Here is a 19,926-nt window from a genome sequence, read left to right on the forward strand (position 1 = left end):
TTGGAGGTGATATTGTATTAGGCAATCCGTTATTTACTAGACATTGCAGAGCACCCCTTCTAGATGATGAGGCGGATATAGGGGGAGTGAGGGCTGTGGTCCATTCGGTTGGGAAGATGGAACACGCAGATAAATCAGTGTGTGCTACAGCTCCACCGGTAACTTCACTCTCATAAGGTGGATTCCAGAAGCATCTTGTTTCTATTCTCCCCCCAGTCCTCTTCCTCTCATCTAGCCAGTGGCTGTAATACTGAGGTGGAGAGAACAGTCATTGTTTAAGCTGGCTATCTTTTGGCCTGAGGGTTTGGGGTATGTTGATATTTGTCGGTTACTATGACTTCTTTTTTTTCCCCCCTCAATTGCATCAAACCCTTAAAACATGGTGGTAAGTGAGCGATATGCATGCTTTTGGAGTTTGTTTAATCTCCGCTTCAGTCTATACGATGCACAGTTCATAATGTTAACACTTTTCTTCAAGTTTACTTCATTCACTTTCACAACTAATTTGGATTTCAGTTTGCTGTTTAATCCTCATTTACTTTGGTTTCTGTATCTTTTTTCTGTAATTCTGTTCTTTCCCTCTCCCCTGACTTCCCTGTTAGGGGTCAAGTCATTTTTTTGTCTGACCTGTAGGGGAGATTGGTGCTGCAGATAGTGATTCAGTCCAGGAGAGTGGGGAGACATGAGGCTGTTTTGTCAGTGTGAAAGTGGATTTGGGGAGACAGATGAAGAGGGCTCCTGGGATTTTGCCCCCTTGTGAATCTCAGCTGTTCCCACTTGCAGGCATGGCAGCTACGCCGGAGGCACTGTCGCTAAAACACCTCCATGCAACCCTTTGCATGTTACCAGCTTGTTGGGCTGGAAAGTGACATTACTAATCAGACACCAGGGAATACCCACACTCCAAAAGGAAAAACAGCCTGTGGTGTGAGGTGCTTGGGTTGGTGCCTACAGTGTCATGCTTTGAAAAGATTAGCCTGGCTATTGCGATTCTCCCTCCCCTGCTTTTTATTTTAAATTTGGGAGTAGATTGGTGTATTCTTGATTCGGCTATCTTGCATTAGAATTTTGTATTTTCGAGTGCACAGCCAGAGCACTAAAAATATTCCAAGTTTGCTCCTGTGTCTTTTCATTTAAATCCCCAAAGTGCTTAGTTCCTAGCATGTAGCTGAGCTGGCTTGGCTGGGATGCTGAGCATTAGGATGTTGTGAGGGGAGAATTTAGGCTGGGCTTGTGTGTCTTAGTACCTGGTATGTCTTTGTATCTCTCCACTGCATACACAGCACACAGATGTCTTGGGTGTCCTTAAGTCTTAGTTTGTTCTCTGTACCCGTTTGATAGTGTATACTGTTGTTAGTAGTGGACTCCTGTGGACACTAGTGTGTCGCTAGCCTATTGTTTTGGCTGATGAGTCATTGGTTTGTGGTTAGTTCTTTTTTTTTGAAATCCTTTTTTGCTCCAGTCACTGTGTGTGCTGGCGGTGGCTTTGCCTCTCCGTTGCCTCGAAGGAACAGGTGGAGCAATGTCTCCCTCTGACAGACATTACTCCCGACGTGTGCTCCTGCAGATGCCTACACTGAGACTGTAATCTCCATAACTGCTTCATGTGCACCAAGCCCCCTTGTGGAATCCTGCTGAGAGTTTTTCTAGAAGCCTTCAGTGAAATCAAACTGTTCTGAATCGTTTAGTCTACCTGACTTTTGTATAATAAAAACTAAGAGCACTTACTTGTTCCCTTCCCTTGTGGGTCTTTTTAAAACATTCTCTTTCTGTGAATGTGTATCTCAGCTTAAAGGGGATCAAGTTGCACTTAGTTGAAACACGAAAGACTTATAAATCGGAATCATAAAGTATCAATTTAAGAAGGCTTAAACTCATAATGTCAGCTTTTTGATTTTAAAAAAGTTATCTCATGGCTCCCCTGGGTTTGGCTTCTGGTTTTGGCCAGGGCACAGGAGTGAGCCTGTCTTTCTGAAGTCTTTTCTAGAGGGATGTCACCACTGTTCAGCTTTCCTTGGTGTGTCACAGAACATCCTCTGGTATACATACACTTGTTGCTGGCATAGCCCAGCATGGCTGACCCAATTTAGGTTGAACTATTGTGGTTGCCTCTTCTCAATCTCATTCTCCAGACTAAAGACTCTTCTAAAGATTACAAAACAGCAAGAAAAACAGAGTGCCCTTTGGGGAAGTGAGGATGTGTGGCTAAATGTACAGATTGTACACATCCATTCACATTACAGGATTGAGCCAAAACTGCATGCATTCACCACAAGAAAACAAACAGCAGGATTTTACAACTGAAATGTTGGTTTGTCTTCTCATCTATTTAAGAGTGAACCACTGGAACTTGGGGACAAGATGAGTATAACAATGTTGCAGCCTATCTGTCCGCTACAGTTGCAGTTTTTCATGACAAGCATTCAAAGTGTTAACTAAAACCATTGAAACAACATACCTGCCATTTAAACTTGAATCTAGAAATAATAACTCCATGAGTGTTTTGCACCTCCAGATGGAATGGCCTTTAATAAATGCTGTGAGTAGCCATGATTGCCACTTGCAGTTTGCTGTTCTATTAATCCTTATGCAGAATCTAACAGTTTTCTCCTTTCTTCTCTTATCTCTCATGGATTTTTAAAAAACTGAACACCATGTAGATGATGAACCAGCTGGACCAATGTAAGTACTTTATTGGACATTGATTCAACAGTATCTGATTGAATTATGTTGTGTTTGCAGTTTAATCAAATGGAGTAGCTAAGATTGGAGGGGAAGACAGTGAGTAGAAATGAAGGTTGCAGTGTAGATTTCTTAGCTTGACACAGATCTGACTAAAAACCACTTGATTCTCAGGCTAGGTTATACAGTCTTATTTTCAGTGGCCATACAAAGTGGAATACCATGCAAAAAACTTTTTTTTCAAATTTTGCGTATTCAATATACTTAAAATGTGGGGGAAATGGCCAGTATATCTGAGGCTTCTGGTTTTGTCAATGTTAAAACATTTCTGATCCCAGGCATTTCAGATGAGGAATACTCAACCTGTAGCTACTTGAGGAATGTTTTTTTATGCACTCATATTGTGCCACAAAATTTCTCACTACACCAGGGATGATAGTAAAAGGGTCCCTGTATTTCCATGTGTTATACTTTCAAAAGTTGTTACTGACCGAGTTTAACTCATGTCATGCAATCTGAGGCTGAACTGTAGCCTGGATAAACTCTCTAGCCCCATTAACAATTGCTCCTATCCAAGAGAGGGTACTGCAGGTATGGACTCAATCTAAGGTCGGCAGAATCTCCTAGAGTTGGACTAAAGAGTGAGAAGCAGACAAACAGCACCCAAATTTGTTAAGTACCAGAGGGCCCAGCACTGCCAGCTTACGATTATCTTTTATCAAGAAGGGACAGTGGTGGTGTGTTCAGTGGAGAAAAGTTTTACATATTCTCACTTGTATTGTAATTATAGTTCAGGAATCAAAGGGAAAGTACTTGTCTGCCTTGGTGGTCAAACGGAGGATAAAATGAGGTATATACAGGTTGAGTCTACCTACTACCAAAATCCATAATCTGAAATGCTCCAAAATCTGAAGTTTTTTGTGTGTGCTCGCGAGGCTCAAAGAAAATGCTCATTGGAGCATTTTGAATTTTGGATTTTCGGATTAGGGATGCTGAACTGGTAAGTATAATGCAGATATTCCAAAATCTTAAAAAATTCAAAATCTGAAACATTTCTGATCCCAAGCATTTCAGATGAGGGATACTTAACCTGTAGCTACTTAAGGAATGTTTTTTTATGCACTCATATTGTGCCACAAAATTTCTCACTACACCAGGGATGGCAGTAAGTGAAAGAGTCCCTGTATGTCCATGTGTTATACTTTCAAAAGTTATTGACTGAGTTTAACTCATGTAATGCAACTTTTCCTCCAAAGGAAAACCAACTCTACCAACAATCACAAAGATAAAAACTTGCGCCAGAGAAACACAAATTAAGTACTGCTTACAATGTAAGTATGGCCTTCTGTAGCAGTCTTAAAAATTATATTCAAATGAATGTTCCTCTATTGACCTTGTTACAAATTCTTCAGTAATTGGTGTTATGTTGTAAGATATTTTAGTTCATTTCAGAGCAGCTGATACTGATGAAGCCAGTTCTGTCTGCCCAGTTTAGGTACTGGAAAGGAACATTTTTCAGCTGTGTTGTTTTTTGTTGTTGTTTGGATTTTTTAAGATGGAGTCTCACTCTATTGCCCAGGCTGGAGTGCAGTGGCGTGATCTTGGCTCACTGCAACCTCCGCCTCCCGGGTTCAAGCAATTCTCCTGCCCCAGCCTCCTAAGTAGCTGGGATTACAGGTGCCCACCACCACGCCCAGCTAAATTTTGTATTTTTAGTAGAAACGGGGTTTCATCATGTTGGCCAGGGTGGTCTTGAACTCCTGACCTCAAGTGATCCGCGTGCCTCAGCCTCCCAGAAGTGCTGGGATTACAGGCATGAGCCAGTGTGCCCCACCATCAGGTGCACTGTGTCACATATTTATGTAAATGCCATTTCAGAAGACATGTTTTAAAATAAATACTTTCCACTACTATTATATCTTTACAAAGAGGTGAAAATTGTCACCTTCTTAGGTGGATTATTCCCAGAGGCCTACTAGTCTTACCTCACATCTGAGGGCAAGACAAGAATGGCCAGGTAGCAATAGGGCCAGAATGTCATCATCTTGTTAGGCACATGGAAATCAGAATTTCACACCACATCCCTGAGCATGCTGTTTGAACCAAAGTTTTGTGTGGCACATGGTGTAGTTGTGAGTGACAGTGCATAATCCCTTTATAATTTCCAAATACATATTTCTTTACAGATCTTTAGGTTCCTGAAACTGGTGGCAACATGACCTGCTAAATTTTCTGCTTGGACCTATTTGGTTCTCTCCCCTTTCAAGTGAGCAACACCACAATGACTGTCTAAAGCATGCCTTATTTAGCCTCTCCTGTAAGGGTGATCTAGCCAGGTACATTTTAAACAATGCTTCAGTGTAGAAGGTGTAAACTATTTTGGGCTTGATGTGCTGTGAATGTTGCTTTTTTTTTTTTTTCCTTTGTTAAAATATTTAAATAGAAGTGAAAAGGTCCTCTGAGGATCAGATCATGCATGCGCCATTTTTTACTTAATGCAGCTGTTAAATTGGCAAAGCTCTAAAATGCACTGCTGCCATCTAGTGATACATTTTTGTAAAGTACAGCAAAACCTACAGATATATACAGTATATAAATATATATATATATATTTATATTTTTGGGGGTGGGAGAAATCCAAAATAAATGCTTGTTTCATTTTTAAGCTGCTGATATTCATTCCTTATTGTATGTTGTCAGATGAGGAAATTGTGCAGTTCTGGTACATAAAGATGAGTAATATAAACTGAAATCTATAATTTTAAGGGCTTAACCTGTGACTTTAATAAGCTGGAACAGTCCACTGAATGGGTATAATGAATTGCAGTATATACGTATGATTGCTTTTTAAGTGATTATCTTTTCTTTTGTTAAGTCATGTAAATTCATAAATCCTTTTGCACTGATGTGTTGAACCTTATTCTTGTACATTCAATCAAGGCAAACTTTTATAATTTTTCTTTTGTTTCCAATGACCTTGAAATGTTATAGCATGGTGATATTCTATGCAACTATATAGTTACACTTTTTGGTTTGACACTGTATTTTTTCACATTGATTTACTGGTTGATAGATTTTATAACCTAACAGGGTTCTCATGCGGTGCGTAGATGCATGTACTTGTGTGTTTTGTGTAATTATTGAAGTGCAATGATGTATAAAAAAGTGGATTCACCCGTTTTTAAAAATAAAACATTGATAAAAGGTGTTTGGATAATACTCTTTATTCTAATATCTTCTTTAATTTTAGGAGGAAGCATTTTCAATACTTTGAAGTTCCTTAGTTATATATGTATATAGAGCATTAATATCTCAAACCTGCCAGCTTTTTAAGTTCCTTTTCTACCTCTTCCACAAATGCTGGGAAATTCTGATCCATAAGGCACAAACGTAGGAAGGGGCCTAACTCTTCTGCACCCCATGCAGATTGTTCATAGACACGGGGCAGCTCCTCCGAGGCCAGAAGAGTCTGCAGGGATACCAGAAAAGTCGTTACAGATTACAGGTAAAAGCAATACCTGGCTAATAGAACACAGGCAAATAGTGCTTTAAGGAAAGATTAAGGAAAGATTAGAGAAATACACATCAAAAAAATTAGTGTTAATTAGCTTTACAGGCTTCCTTTACATAGTTTTACTGTTACATTTACAATTTTGTATATTAATATGTTTTCTGAATACCCATAGCATGTGAGATAATCTTGTTGCCCTAAGGAAAGAATTTCAAATGTACTGATGAAATGTTTGCAAAGTTGAGATTCTACTTTAATGAAGAATACTGTGCTGATAACCTGTGGATTGAAAACAAACCTATCAATGAATGAGCTCCACTAGCTTAGTTCATCTTCCCCACAGCATAGGTGGCAGAGTGGATGTGAGCAGCCTACTATGTGCTAGCTGCATGCTGAATGTAAGAAAGAGGCCACAGACTGCCCAAAGGACATTAGTTCACACGCGTGTTTTTCTGGCCATCTATGAGTTTTGACAAATAGTCGTGTAACTAGCACCACAATCAAAACACAGAACATTTCTTTCACTTCCCAAAAAAATTCCCTTATGTGACCCTTGTGCTAACCATTACCGTCAAACCCTTAACCCTTAGTAACTACTGATCTCTTCTCCATATAGTTTTGCCTTTTCCAGAATGTCATATAAATGAAATCATAATACGCTGTTGAATCTGGCTTCTTACACTTAGCATAATGAATACATTTGGGATTAATCTGTGATGTTGAGTATAGCAGTAGTTCATTTTTATTGCTGAATAAGTATTACATTGCATGGATGTGCCAGTTTGGTTATCTGTTCTCCAGTTGAAGGACATTTGGGTTTTATTTTTTGCGATTATGAATAAAGATGCTATAAACATTCACTTACAGGTTTTTGTGTGAACACAGGTTTTCATTTCACTTCAGTAAATACCTGGGATTGAGTCATGTGGTGAATGTATATTTAACTTTGTAAGAAACTGCCAAACTGTCATCTATAGTGGCTGTCCCATTTACATTCCACTAGCAGTGTAGATGAGAGTTCTAGTTGCTTACCCATCCAGGGTTTGGTATTGTCAGTTTTTGTTTTTAATTTAGGCATTCTAATAAGTTTGCAGGATGTCTCATTGTGGTCTTAATTTGCATTTGCCTAATGACTAATAATGTTGAGCATCTTTTCACATGCTTATTTGTCATCTGTATGTTTTCTTTGGTAACCTGCAGTGTTTTAAAACCAGTTGAATAAGTTGTCAACATTTAAATATTAGGAGAGTTCAAATAAAAATCTTGACAATTTGGAAGATCTGGCAACACTGGATCCACAGTCCCACATGACGATGATGGGCTCCAGTTCTGTGTGGTCCACTTACTTTGGTGCACTGACTCGGTCATCTTATCGACTCCTCACGTTAATTCTGTGAGGTAGGTGGCTTTATTCTTTCTGTGGATAGCATGTTTTAGTGTGTAAGTACATAACTGATATTTCTCTAGGAACTCTCTGTAACAGAAATTTACTTGGGATATACAGCACTTGTTTTGTTTATTTGTAGAGATGGGAGTCTCAATATGATGTTAGGCCAGGCTGGTCTTGAACTCTTGGCCTTAAATGATCCTCCTGCCTCAGTCCCCCAAAGTGCTTGGGACTACAGGTGTGAGCCACCACGTGCAGCCTACATCCCTTGTAATAATTGCATTTCCATCCCATCTGTGGTTATACCTCACTTAATATCCTATTAAATGAACATTTATGTTATTTCCAATTTCTTAAGCATTGTGATAAACATATGTATGTTTGTGTAGTTGAAATTATAGCTAACATAATAATTAAATTTGATATGTACTGCTAAATTGCCTTCCAAAAGGTTTTACCAACTTACATAGAATGACATGTCCAAAAGATAAGAGCAAATAAGTAATGTATCTGAGCTCCAAGCTTCATGCTTTTTCTCATTTGTATATGGTTCTTCCATACTATGTAAATAAACTGGGCAAAGGTATGCCTTTTTTTAGCAATTGATATTTCCTAAATAAGGACATCACACCCTGCCTTGCTTGTTTTATTGCAGCTCTGTTTTCCTCAGCTTCTCTGATTCAGTTAGCTCCTAACCCCAATGCAAATATGGGCATTATTAGTCAGTCCTGCTGCTGGACAGATTTTTTTCATAGTTACTGGGTTATTAAAAGAAAATAAACATGAATTCTTAGTCTTCCTACCTCTTGAGTTTTTTATTCTATATGATTGTCCATTTATTTTGAGTTAGTGGCAAGCCAGATGGAGAAAACGCTTTTTGTTTTTTTTTTAAACTACTGATAGCACAGTTTAGTAGAGGGATTAAAAGAGAATTTGGCCGGGCATAGTGGCTCACACCTGTAATCCTAGCAATTTGGGAGTCCAAGGTGGGGGAATCACTTGAGGTCTGGAGTTCAAGACCAGCCTGGCCAACATAGTGAAACCCTGTCTCTACTAAAAATACAAAAATTAGCTGGGCATGGTGGCACACGCCTGTAATCCCAGCTACTCAGGAGGCTAAGGCAGGAGAATCACTTGAACCCAGGAGACAGAGGTTGCAGTGAGCCAAGATCACACCACTGCACTCCAGCCTGGGTGACAGAGTGAGACCCTGCCTCAAAAAAAAAAAAAAAAAAAAAAGAAATCATACTTGAAGATTGATGAACTCCACGCAGAATTCTGTGGAAAGCAGAAGCTGCTGGCTTGAACACCTGCAATGAGGAATGCAGTGAGGGGGAGACAAAGTCCTTGCAGAGCTCCCAGGAGAGTGGACATCACATAACCATAGTTTTAAATGACGAGGTTTTGCAGCAGGGGGCAAGGGGCTGTCTGAAAGCAAGTCTGAGGTAACAGTTGAATCCTCCTGGGTTTCTACACATCCTTAGCTGAGTACTAACAATCTGCCCATATAAAAACTGTTGTAGATCTGAATCCACATTCATTTTGATACTTGTCTTAAAATAGTTCCCAAATTTCATTTCCATAATTACAATGGAGTCCTCCATTTATTATTTTTTTGGGAAAGTGGTGATTAAATTTTCTATCTTGGACATTCAACCACTTTTCCTCTTTTTATTTCCTTAGGAGGGTAGATCTTTATGTGCCTGCAGCCATCATGTCTCACCTCACAACTTACTGTAATAAAACTTACTCTGCAAGGGGTAGATGAAAATGGCCTGTCTCTGTCTTTGTCACCTTTTAGAGTAATGCTTTAGAAGTTTCTCTCCTAAAACAAAGAAGTGAACAAAGGGATACAAATTCTTAGGGGTCACTGCTTCTCATAACAAGAAAATTGAACACAGAAATAAGCTCTACCTGAGCTAACTGCGTCAGTGAGGTCCTTCCGTCTGAAGCGCCTGTGCCCGCTGTTACACACACTTGCTGTTCTGAGTGCTGGTGGGACTAGAATAAAACAACATGCAATAAGGAGACTAGCTGAATGTAACCTTAAATACCACAGGCCATTAAAGAAACAGAAATATGCATTCATGTTCAAAGAAAGAAAATACCACTAAGAGTGGTAAAAATGGTTGTCAGCATAGGTCTGTCCTGGTTTAAACGGAGGGTTACTTGAGTTACCACAGCAGAAGTACTGAGTTTAAATTTGCGGCTCCTGACCTCTATTTGACGTTCCTCAGCAGTTGGCAGGCTGTTAGTGCTTCTTCCTGTCAGACACTGGGGCATTCCTCTGTTGTCAGAGGCCCAGCCTAGGATTCAGGACCAGGTGCTGGAGGGTGGGCCAGGTGCTGTTACCATGGCAGCCTGCATGCAGTGGATGGACCCCAGCTTCTGATCATGATTTGTCACACTCTACTGCTCAAGTAATACATGTTCATTGCAGAAATGCAAAATGGGGGAAAACTCCTATAATTTTAAGACAACTGATGTTTTCAATAAAATGATTTTTTTAATCTCATTTTAGATATTCTGAAGGAACGAGTTCTTCTGTAAGTAAAACTTACAGATACCTTCTTTCAACGACTGTTTATGCCTCCTACGTACTAGACACTGGGGTGGTACAGGGATAGGAGCTACAAAGAACAAGATAGTCCTGCCCTCTGGAAGCCCACAACCTAGTGAGAACCTAACAAGTAAAACCATGAATTATCTTGCAACTCAGGAAGTGCTGGAGGTTCACAGAGAAGTGGGTAAACTGGAGGGCTGTATGCTAAGCAGGAAGTACAGGGATGCTCTAAGGTCCATGCTATCTGGAGAGAACCTATGGTAATAAGTTGTTCTTGGGTAGGACATGGGATGCTTTCCAGGCAAATGGAATGAACAAGGTGCAGGGGGTCTGGAGGCATGAAGGGCCCTACCTCCGTTCCTTCCTAGCCACATGTCTGCAGGCCCCAATATGCCTTGGGTACCTGAGGCTGCTGCAGTGCTAATCTCCAGATGAGCAGTGGTGATCCTGCACTAGGTATGAGCTGATGGTGCAATACAGGGAGGAAACAGGGCACTCTTTGGAGGGCACTTCCGTCCTTCAGCAACAAGTCTGACTACCAGAAGGCAGGAGATGCCAAATTCTGTCTTCTGTCCTACAGAGAAGCTAATGGTTGCTAGTCAGTAGGTAGCAGAAAACCAGACCTGGAAGCATCAAACAACAACAACAAAAAGGAGGTGTGGAGGTACAGTGAGGAAGGAAAGAACAAAGACAAGAAAACAAAAAATGAGCAAAATGGCCAAAGGACTCTATAATCAAGAGCCCTTAGACAAGCCCCATTTCTCTGTTCAGTTTCTTCAGTTTTCTCCTCTGTAAAAACAAGGCAGACTCTAGTGCCTAGTGTTTCTTCAGCAATGACATTTGATGCTTTCCTAGAATACCTATCATTTCAGCTCACACAAAGAACTAAGATGTCAGCCAAAATTGTCTGCCATAAACAGTGTAGAAAATAGCTAAGTGGAGCTGAAGCACCTGAGGCTAGCAGGCTCTAGGATTAGATGGTCCACCCCTGCAACTGCATAGAGACGGAAGAGTCTGTGCACACAGTAGCTGGAGTCCCCTAGCTACTTTCTTCTGGACTACTTGTGCTAACAGGAAAGAGTCCACATAGGAACTGCGATCCTCTTGACTGTCTTTCCCATCCCCCTCCCTGGGGTGGGCTGGTTGCCTTTGAAGTGCTAAGGTTTAGAAATGCCTGGTTAAGCCACAGTTAACAAAATTACAAGGCTGAGGAAAAGCAAAAACTAAAATATGAGCCCGTAAATGACTCAAGAACTTGAAATAGAATTATCTCTATTTGCAAAGAAGGAAACAACTATTTTATACTAAAAAATATATAGGTATTACAAAAATGACACACCTGAATGTAAGAGCAGCAAAATGACCAGAACTTGGCCATGGCTTGTACCTCTTAAGACGGATTCTGAGAAATAGCACATGCTACCAAAATTTGTACAACAGTAGTTAAGGGCAAACCTTATGTTTTGCCATTAGGAAAACCAGAATGTTCTAGGTGGTGCCTCACAAGGTCTGTATGCTGGTGGAATTTAATCCAATGGCTTTAACTTGTCATCTGCTCTGCAGCTTCAGACACTGTCTTATCATGCCCTCTCTTGGCTCTGGAGGTTCTGATCCTTGCTAATTGACCAGGATGCTGATTTGTTCATTTGCAAGGGAAGGCACATCTGAAAGGGTAACACTGGTGGCAATAATAGTAATGATGGATTTTGTGATTATATTTGCCAGGCATTGTATTGGGTGCTTCCTACACAGCATTTTAATCTCACCATTTTACAGATGGGGCTAATTGGCTTCCGTGAGATCACACAGCTACTAAGAAATAGGGCCAGGATTCTAACCTAGATCCATTTTGATACCAAAGCCTGTAGTCTTTGCACAACATCATGCTATCTTAGTCAAATCACCCAATTACAGTTCAGAAGAGTCCCTGAAAATAGAATCAAGAAAGGCATGAAAGTTTCCTAACCACTTCTTAGGTATTTCTACCTAGACATTTGGGACCAGTCTTTAACATCAGAGAGCTGGAGCCTTCATCTGGGGCTGTAGCTCACAACTCAGCCTGCATTTGTTACTGCACGTTACAACTTCAATTTATTTGCATTTGTAATACTCAGATAATTGTGTAGCCTGATGAGGTTCTAGCGTGATGTGACTTCATTACCTTTATAAGGAATTCCAGACTGAGTTCCCAAATTCTGGAACCCTTTTGGGTTTTTTTTGTTACACTCCATACACTGGGTATACTATACTATCATCTGAATCTAATGGGCAGTGAAACATGAAAATCTAAAGGGCAAAGAATCGTAAGCAATAAAATACCTTATAACAACCAACCCATTTGTAGGGAGGGGATTCTTAAGGAATATAGCAGGAGCTGAATAAGCATTATTGTTTGAAACTAGATCCAGGGTTTGTGAGGCAAGCAGCTTCAGCATTAAGACATCTTCACAAAAATCAAACGAAGGGAAAGAACTCAAAACACCAAAAATCTGTTTGGCAAACTAAATACATTCAAGAGGAAATCATGCAGCACCTGCTTAAAGAAAAAGATTTTATAATAAATAATGACAATTTATGTTCACCTTAGACAAATTATGAGTAACAAGAAACTTAGTGATACTTGGGTGCGGTGGCTCATGCTTGTAATCCCAGCACCTTGGGAGGCCGAGGCGGGTGGATCTCCTGAGGTCAGGAGTTCGAGACCAGCTTGGCCAACATAATGAAACCCCATCTCTATTAAAAATACAAAAATTAGCTGGGCATGGTGGCGGATGCCTGTAATCCCAGCTACTTGGGAGGCTGAGGCAGGAGAATGGCTTGAACCTGGGAGGCGAGGTTGCAGTGAGCCGAGATCGTGCCATTGCACACTTCAGCCTGGGCAACAAGAGCGAAACTCTGTATCAAAAAAAAAAAAAGTGACAAAACAGCAAAAATGAGGTGTTTTGGCTAAGGAAAACTAACACGATGAAGTAATGGAAAACCAGGTTTGGAAAAATCACTTCTCAAAGCAAATGCAAAACCCAGCTTGAAAGTAGACTCTCATCTCAAGAGCAGAGGTAGGTGCTTATTCCAACAATATTTGAAACTGTGCCAAAGAAATGCAGAACACATTTCTGGGAGAAATTTATAGTCATGAGTCTCAAACTTTTTTGTCGCAAGACCCCTTATGAGGCCTTCAGAGAACTTTCGTCTGAGTTACATTTATCTGGTATTTATCATATTAGAAATTAACATGGAATTTAAAAATATTCATTAAAAATAATAAACCCACTTTATGTTAATGTTGAAAACATTTTTATGGAAAATAACTTTTCTAAAACAAAATGTAATGATTTTTGCCAATCTCTTTACTACCTAGTTTAGTAGAAAGTGACTGGATTCTTACATATGCTGCTGCATTCAGTCTGCTCTAATGTGCTGCTTTGGTTGAAGACATGAAGAAAATCTGGCTTCACACAAATTGTAGATGGAGAAGGGAGGGGTATTTTAGAATAGCCTGTTCAGATAACTGTGGATATTCCTTGATATAACACCAAAACTCAACGAGTGAGTTGCTTAAAGTTGCAATATAGAATCAGAAACCATAGCAATAAACTTGTTATAATGTTATATTACAATCTTTTAGCCTATCTTACACTTTTGAATAGCTCTTTATCCATGTATAATTTTGTGGCATTCAGGCATCGGTCATTTGGACAATACTGGTTCACTGAATATACTGTCTTTCAAATATTGACACATTTCATCAGGTAATTACTTATAAAAAAGTAAATCACATTTATTAATAGCACCTTTAGAAAAGTCTTCCGGGTTGGGAAGTTGTGAAGCTCATGTGGCAGATACAAGTTTTTCAAGATTCTAATTTTCTCTTGGAAGCTTAAATTTTATCATTTTCAATAAATACTATCAGTTTTCCTGAAGTGATAGTTCATTTCACTGATTTTTGAGAAAATGTCTGCCAAATACCCAAATCTGAATGACCATAGTCTATTGTTCTCTCACATAATGATGGTATTTTATGAAAAAAGAGGCTAGTTCAAAATACAAATGTCACACAGGTGCATTCCCTTGAGACAGCCATGGTACTGCAGACTGCAGGGTTATTTAGTTAGTTTGTTCTTACTGCGAATGATTGGAACATGATGACTATTAGTACAGTTTGGTGCCACTGCCTGATCTGTATGAGATGACAGCAGCCTCACGATGCCTTTGTGTCAATTCAAATGTTGACACAGTGAAAAAGGCAAGTGATACTATTTCTTTAAATATTAAGAAAAATAATTTTGACCTTGTGGGCCCCCTGGAAGGGTCTTAGGGAGGGGTTCATGGACCACACTCTGAGAAGCACTGTTCTGTAGTGACACCCAGAATGCAGCTGGAACTCCTCCCTCCCTAATTTCTGAATAGGGAGCTACAATGAGTGTCGACCTCAATTTTAAAAAGTCACCCAACATAGATGTTTTTTAAACTATAAACCTAACAGACTTGACAAACTCCACTGTCAATTTTGGCCACTCATCGTGCACTGCATTGTCATGTTTCCTGTATAACCAACACATCAGCCTACTTACTCCAGGCTGCCGTGGGACACTCTTTGCAGAATCCTTCCCTTGACTTTCACTTGCCCTGGGTGGGCCAGGAATCAGCTGAAGCTCCTGGATGTTTCCATCAGGCACCTGAACGGTTATGTATTGCGCCAGCTTTTGAACACAACTGCAGCAGTGTTCCAGCGCCTGCTCCTTTGACTCTCCACTGAACTGTACTCGAAACAGGCGACTCTTGTCCTGTTTGACAAATCAAAAGTTATCGTGAGAGACCCTCGTCATATAACTATTTACTTTGGGGTCTTCCACTGAGTGTTTGCTTGGCGGAGGAAGAGGTATAGATAAGGGAACAGTCATCTTCACTTATTGATGCAGGCATAGAAAAAGCCAATAATTCATTTTCTTCCCCCTTTTGAGAGTTGTTTATCATACTAAAATTCACTTCCCTCTGGGAAGTGACATCAGCAATAATGGAAAAGCTCATATCATAAAGACAAGGAAGATCACTATACTGATTGCAGATCAGTGTTTTATCATGCTTTGGAATAAAGATTTCATAGCTTCTGATTCCTTAAGTGAAAAATCTGTGAGGATAATAATACAGCATAGTCCTGCTCAACAAAACGTTTCTAAACTGAGTAATACCAAACCAGGTAGATACTATGTTAAACAAGGCAGTGAGCTTAAACAATACTGGGGAAGAGTGACAGGCAGATGCTCAAAGCTAATAGATCTCATGCTAATGATCTGTAGTACCCTTTATCCTTAAAGAGGCCAGACTACCATACAAGTTGCATAGTGAAAGGCTGTCTTTAATTTGCTGTATGAGTCACATCCCTTGGCAAATTAGCAAATGTGGGACAGATGCAATTAAAAAATTTTAAAAATCTGTCAACTACATCAAACTTACTTGATTACAAGTATAAAAACATCTAAGTGTAAAAACATGTAGATTGTAACAATAACATAAAATCATTTTAGAATAGTTTCCCTTTTTTCTGGTCATCTACTATGCCTAGTTTAGAGGAGTCAACCTACATAAGAGCCTCCCGAAACAGGACTGTATATATTGTATACCTTTCATCAGTTTCTTCTGTAAAGAAATGTAGATGCTAAGCTTAGCAGTGACAGTCCTTTTCCTCATGAAATATATATACCATGTTGCTACCTTGAAAACACTCCTAACTACAGTTAACAAAATTCTGTAAGTTCCTACAAGCAAATAGTCCTTGATTTTCCTGTTCACAATTTACACTATTTAAATAAACCCATCAAGTAAAGCCATATATTTAGATTACAGAAAACTCTTGGCATGGCTAAGATAATGGTAAACTATCATGTTTAGAAGAATAGGCACCACTACCCCTTTTCACTGCCAGTATTTGGTACCCTTTATATTTTAATTCATTTAATTTTTTCCCTTGAATATAAAAGTAATCCATTATTCATTATCTTATCCAACATTGGAAAAAATATGAAGTCATATATATCTGTGGGTGTATAAAAGAATATATACAAACACTCATGTATATTTAATTTCTAAAATTTTAGGTACATAGGTATATATATTTATGAGGTACATGAGATGTTTTGATACAGGCATTCAATGAGTAATAATCACATCATGGAAAATGGGGTATCCATCCCCTCAAGCACTTATCCTTTGTGTTACAAACAATCCAACTATACTCGTATTAAAAAATTTCCATTATCGTCATCCTGTTGTGCTATCAAGTACTAGGTCCTGTTCATTCATTCTTTTTTTTGGACCCATTAACCATCCCCACTACCCTTCCCAGCCTCTGGCAACCATCCTTCTACTCTTTATCTCCACGAGTTCAATTGTTTTGATTTTTAGATCCCACAAATAAGTGAGAATGTGATGTTTGTCTTTCTGTGCCTGGTTTATTTCACTTAACATGACCCCCAGGTTCCATCCATGTTGTTGCAAGTAACAAGATCTCATAATTTTTTTTTTTTAACTTTTATTCTAAGTTCAAGGGTCCAAGTGCAGGTTTTTTACATAGGTAAACTTGTGTCATGGGAGTTCGTTGTACAGATTATTGCATCACCCAGGTATTAAGCCTAGTACCCATTCATTATTTTTCCTGATCCTCTCCTTCCTCTACCCTCCAAAAGGCCCCAGTGTGTGTTGTTCCCCTCTCTGTATTCATGTGTTCTCATCATTTAGCTCCCACTTATAAGTGAGAACTTGCGGTATTTGGTTTTCTGTTCCTGTCTTAGTTTGCTAGGGATAATGGCCTCCAGCTCCATCCATGTCCCTGCAAAGAATATTTCATGTTTTTATGGCTGCATAGTACTCCATGGTGTGTAGGTACCACATTTTCTAGTCTATCACTGATGGGCACTTAGGTTGATTCCATGTCTTTGCTATTGTGAATAGTGCCACAAAGAACATGTATGTGCATGTGTCAATATTACAGAATGATCTATATTGCTTTGATTATATACCAAATAACGGGCTTGCTGGGTCAGATGGTGTTTTAGGTCTTTGAGGAATTGCCACACTGTCTTCCACAATGGCTGACCTAATTTACGCTCCCACCAACAGTATATAAGCACAACCCGCCAGCATCTGTTTTTTTTTACTTTTTAGTAATAGTCATTCTGACTGGTATGAGGTGGTATCTCACTGGTTTTGATTTGCATGTCTCTAATGATCAGTAATATTGAGCTTTTTTCATATAGTTGTTGGCTGCATGTATGTCTTACTTTTAAAAAGTGTCTGTTCAGGCCAGGCACAGTGACTCATGCCTATAATCCCAGCTCTTTGGGAGTCCGAGGCGGGAGGATCACAAGGGTCAAGAGATCAAGGCCATCCTGGCCAACATGGTGAAACCCTGTCTCTAGTAAAAATACAAAAATTAGCTGGGCATGGTGGCGCCCACCTGTAGTCCCAGCTATTTGGGAGGCTGAGGCAGAAGAATCACTTGAACCCAGGAGGTGGAGGTTGCAGTGAGCCTACAGCACGCCACTGCACTCCAGCCTGGCAACAGCAAGATTCCATCTCAAAAAAAAAAAAAAAAAAAAAAAAGTGTCTATTCATGTCCTTTTCCCACTTTCTTATGGAGTTGTTTTTTTCTTGTAAATTTTAAGTTCTTTGTAGGTGCTGGATATTAGACCTTTGTCATATGCATAGTTTGAAAAAATGTTCTATTCTATAGCTTTTGTGTTTACTTTGTTGATAGTTTCTTTTGCTGTGCATAGCTCTTTGGTTTAATTAGATCCTATTTTGCTTTTGTTGCAGTTGCTTTTGGCATCTTTGTCACGAAATCTTTGCCTGTGCCTGTGTCCTGGATGGTATTGCCTAGGTTGTCTTCCAGCATTTTTACAGCGTTTGGTTTTACATTTAAGTCTTTAATCCATCTTGAATTAATTTTTGTATTTCTGCGTATGGCTAGCCAGTTATACCCATTCTGCGTATGTCTATTTTATGTCTGAATAGTACTCCATTGTGCATAAGTACCACATTTTCTTTGTCCATTTATCTGATGAACACTTAGGTTGCTTCCATATCTTGGCTATAGTGAACAGTGCTGCAACAAACATGGGGGTGCAGATATCCTGATATATTGATTTCCTTTCTTTTGGGCATATATCCAGCAGTAGTATTGCTGGATCATATGGTAGCTCTATTTTTAGTTTTTTGAGGAACGTCCAAACTGTTCTTCATAATGGTTGTACTAATTTACATTCCCACCAACCATTTAAGAGGGTCCCCTTTTCACCACATACCTCTCCCGCATTTGTTATTGCCTGTCTTTTGGATAAAAGCCATTTTAACTGGAGTGAGATGATATCTCATTGTAGTTGTAATTTGCATTTCTCTGATGATCAGTGATGTTGATCACCTTTTCATATACCTGTTTGCCATTTGCTTTTTGAGAAATGTCTATTCAAATCTTTTGCCCATTTTTAAATCAGATTATTAGATTTTTTTTTCCCTATTGTCTGAGCTCCTTATACATTCTGGTTATTAATCCCTTGTTATATGGGTACTTTGCAAATATTTTCTCCTCTTCTGTGGGTTGTCTCTTCACTTTGCTGTGCAGAAGCTTTTTAACTTAAAGTGATCCCCTTTGTCCATTTTTGCTTTGGTTGTCTACGCTTGTGGGGTATTACTCAAGAAATTTTTGCCCGGATCAACGTCCTGGAGAGTTTCCTCAATGTTTTCTTGTAGTAGTTTTCATAGTTTGAGGCCTTCGATGTAAGTATTTAATCCATTTTTATTTGATTTTTGTATATGGTGAAAGATAGGAGTCTTGTTTCATCCTTCTGCACATAGATATCAGTTTCCCAGAACTCTTTTTTTTTTTTTTTTTTTCCTGAGACAGAGTTTTGCTCTCGTTGCCCAGGCTGGAGTGCAATGACACAATCTCAGCTCACCGCAACCTCCACTTCCCGGGTTCAAGCGATTCTCCTGCCTCAGCAATTTCCCAGAACTCTTTATTGAAGAGACTGTCTTTTCCCTCAGGTTATGTTCTTGGCACCTTTATCGAAAATGAGTTTACTGATAAATATATTTTTATAGGTTATATATATATATTGTGTGTGTATATATAAAATACATTGCTGTTCTATAACATAATTTTTAATTTAACATCAAATATATAAAAATAGAAGTATACCTCATTACTTTCAATGGCTGAAGAGTATTCCTTTATTTAACTGGCCCCCTATGGATGAACATTTAGGTTATTTCCAGCCTTTGTTCCTATATAAACCACAAAGCTTTAACAAGCAGTCTTATACATACATCTTTGTGTATACATGCCTAAAAGCAGACTTGCTGGGTCAAAGGATGTGTGTAATTCGTATTTTGGTACATAATGCCTAACTCCCCTGTGGCAGGACAGGGCTGATTTACTCCCACCAAGAATCTGTGTGCCCATTTCCCTCCAACACTGAAGATTATGTTTTTAAATTTTTGTCAACATACTAAGTTAACATAGTTTTTTAAAAATTCCATTTCTTTGATTACAAGTGAGGTTGACTATCTTTCTTATGCTTATTAGTCATTTGTATTTTTTCTTTTAGTGTATTACCTATTCATGCCCTTAGCCATTTTCCTCTTGGATGGATAATCCCCAAATTATCAAGAGTCATTGAAAGCTAAACTTCCCTGAGGAAGGGAAAAGAACTGATAGGAGACCTATACATTCAGTCTATAATACTACTATGAATCTTCTTTTGTGAAATTAAACTGATTTCTTGTTTA

At 39.1% G+C, this 19,926-nt stretch overlaps 2 protein-coding genes and 1 long non-coding RNA gene across 8 annotated transcripts in view; 2 read left to right on the forward strand and 1 right to left on the reverse strand.

Annotated features, from left to right (window-relative positions):
- NPTN (neuroplastin) overlaps positions 1-5,901 on the forward strand; it is a 74,359-nt gene extending 68,458 nt beyond the window's left edge. For 3 of the 5 annotated variants that reach the window (XR_009209566.1, XM_032176154.2, XM_032176157.2), the window contains 3 exons: positions 2,661-2,682; positions 3,939-4,013; positions 4,869-5,901. Coding sequence is in view for 4 of the 5 variants with exons in the window: in XM_032176154.2 (XP_032032045.1) it covers positions 2,661-2,682; positions 3,939-3,999 (83 nt within the window). In the remaining variant the exon portion in view is untranslated. The remainder of the gene's footprint in view (positions 1-2,660; positions 2,683-3,938; positions 4,014-4,868) is intronic. The other 2 variants (XM_032176155.3, XM_032176158.2) reach the window with 1 other exon arrangement.
- An 85-nt stretch (positions 5,902-5,986) lies between these two features.
- The window catches only part of REC114 (REC114 meiotic recombination protein), a 107,524-nt gene continuing 93,584 nt past the window's right edge, over positions 5,987-19,926 (reverse strand). Inside the window, exons 4-6 of one of the 2 annotated variants that reach the window (XM_032176159.2) lie at positions 14,715-14,927; positions 9,495-9,581; positions 5,987-6,151 (exon numbers count right to left, since the gene is read on the reverse strand). In XM_032176159.2, coding sequence (XP_032032050.1) covers positions 5,987-6,151; positions 9,495-9,581; positions 14,715-14,927 — 465 coding nt within the window. Of the gene's footprint in view, positions 6,152-8,776; positions 9,406-9,494; positions 9,582-14,714; positions 14,928-19,926 lie in introns of those variants that run through there. The other variant, XM_058427182.1, reaches the window with a different exon arrangement.
- LOC116482576 (uncharacterized) lies at positions 6,071-19,392 on the forward strand. Its single transcript, XR_004251904.2, has 3 exons — positions 6,071-6,187; positions 7,394-7,591; positions 19,043-19,392. It is a non-coding gene; the product is annotated as an uncharacterized LOC116482576 (long non-coding RNA).

The sequence above is a fragment of the Hylobates moloch genome, unplaced genomic scaffold, assembly GCF_009828535.3.
Source record: "Hylobates moloch isolate HMO894 unplaced genomic scaffold, HMol_V3 SCAFFOLD_14, whole genome shotgun sequence".
Lineage (NCBI taxonomy): Eukaryota > Metazoa > Chordata > Mammalia > Primates > Hylobatidae > Hylobates > Hylobates moloch.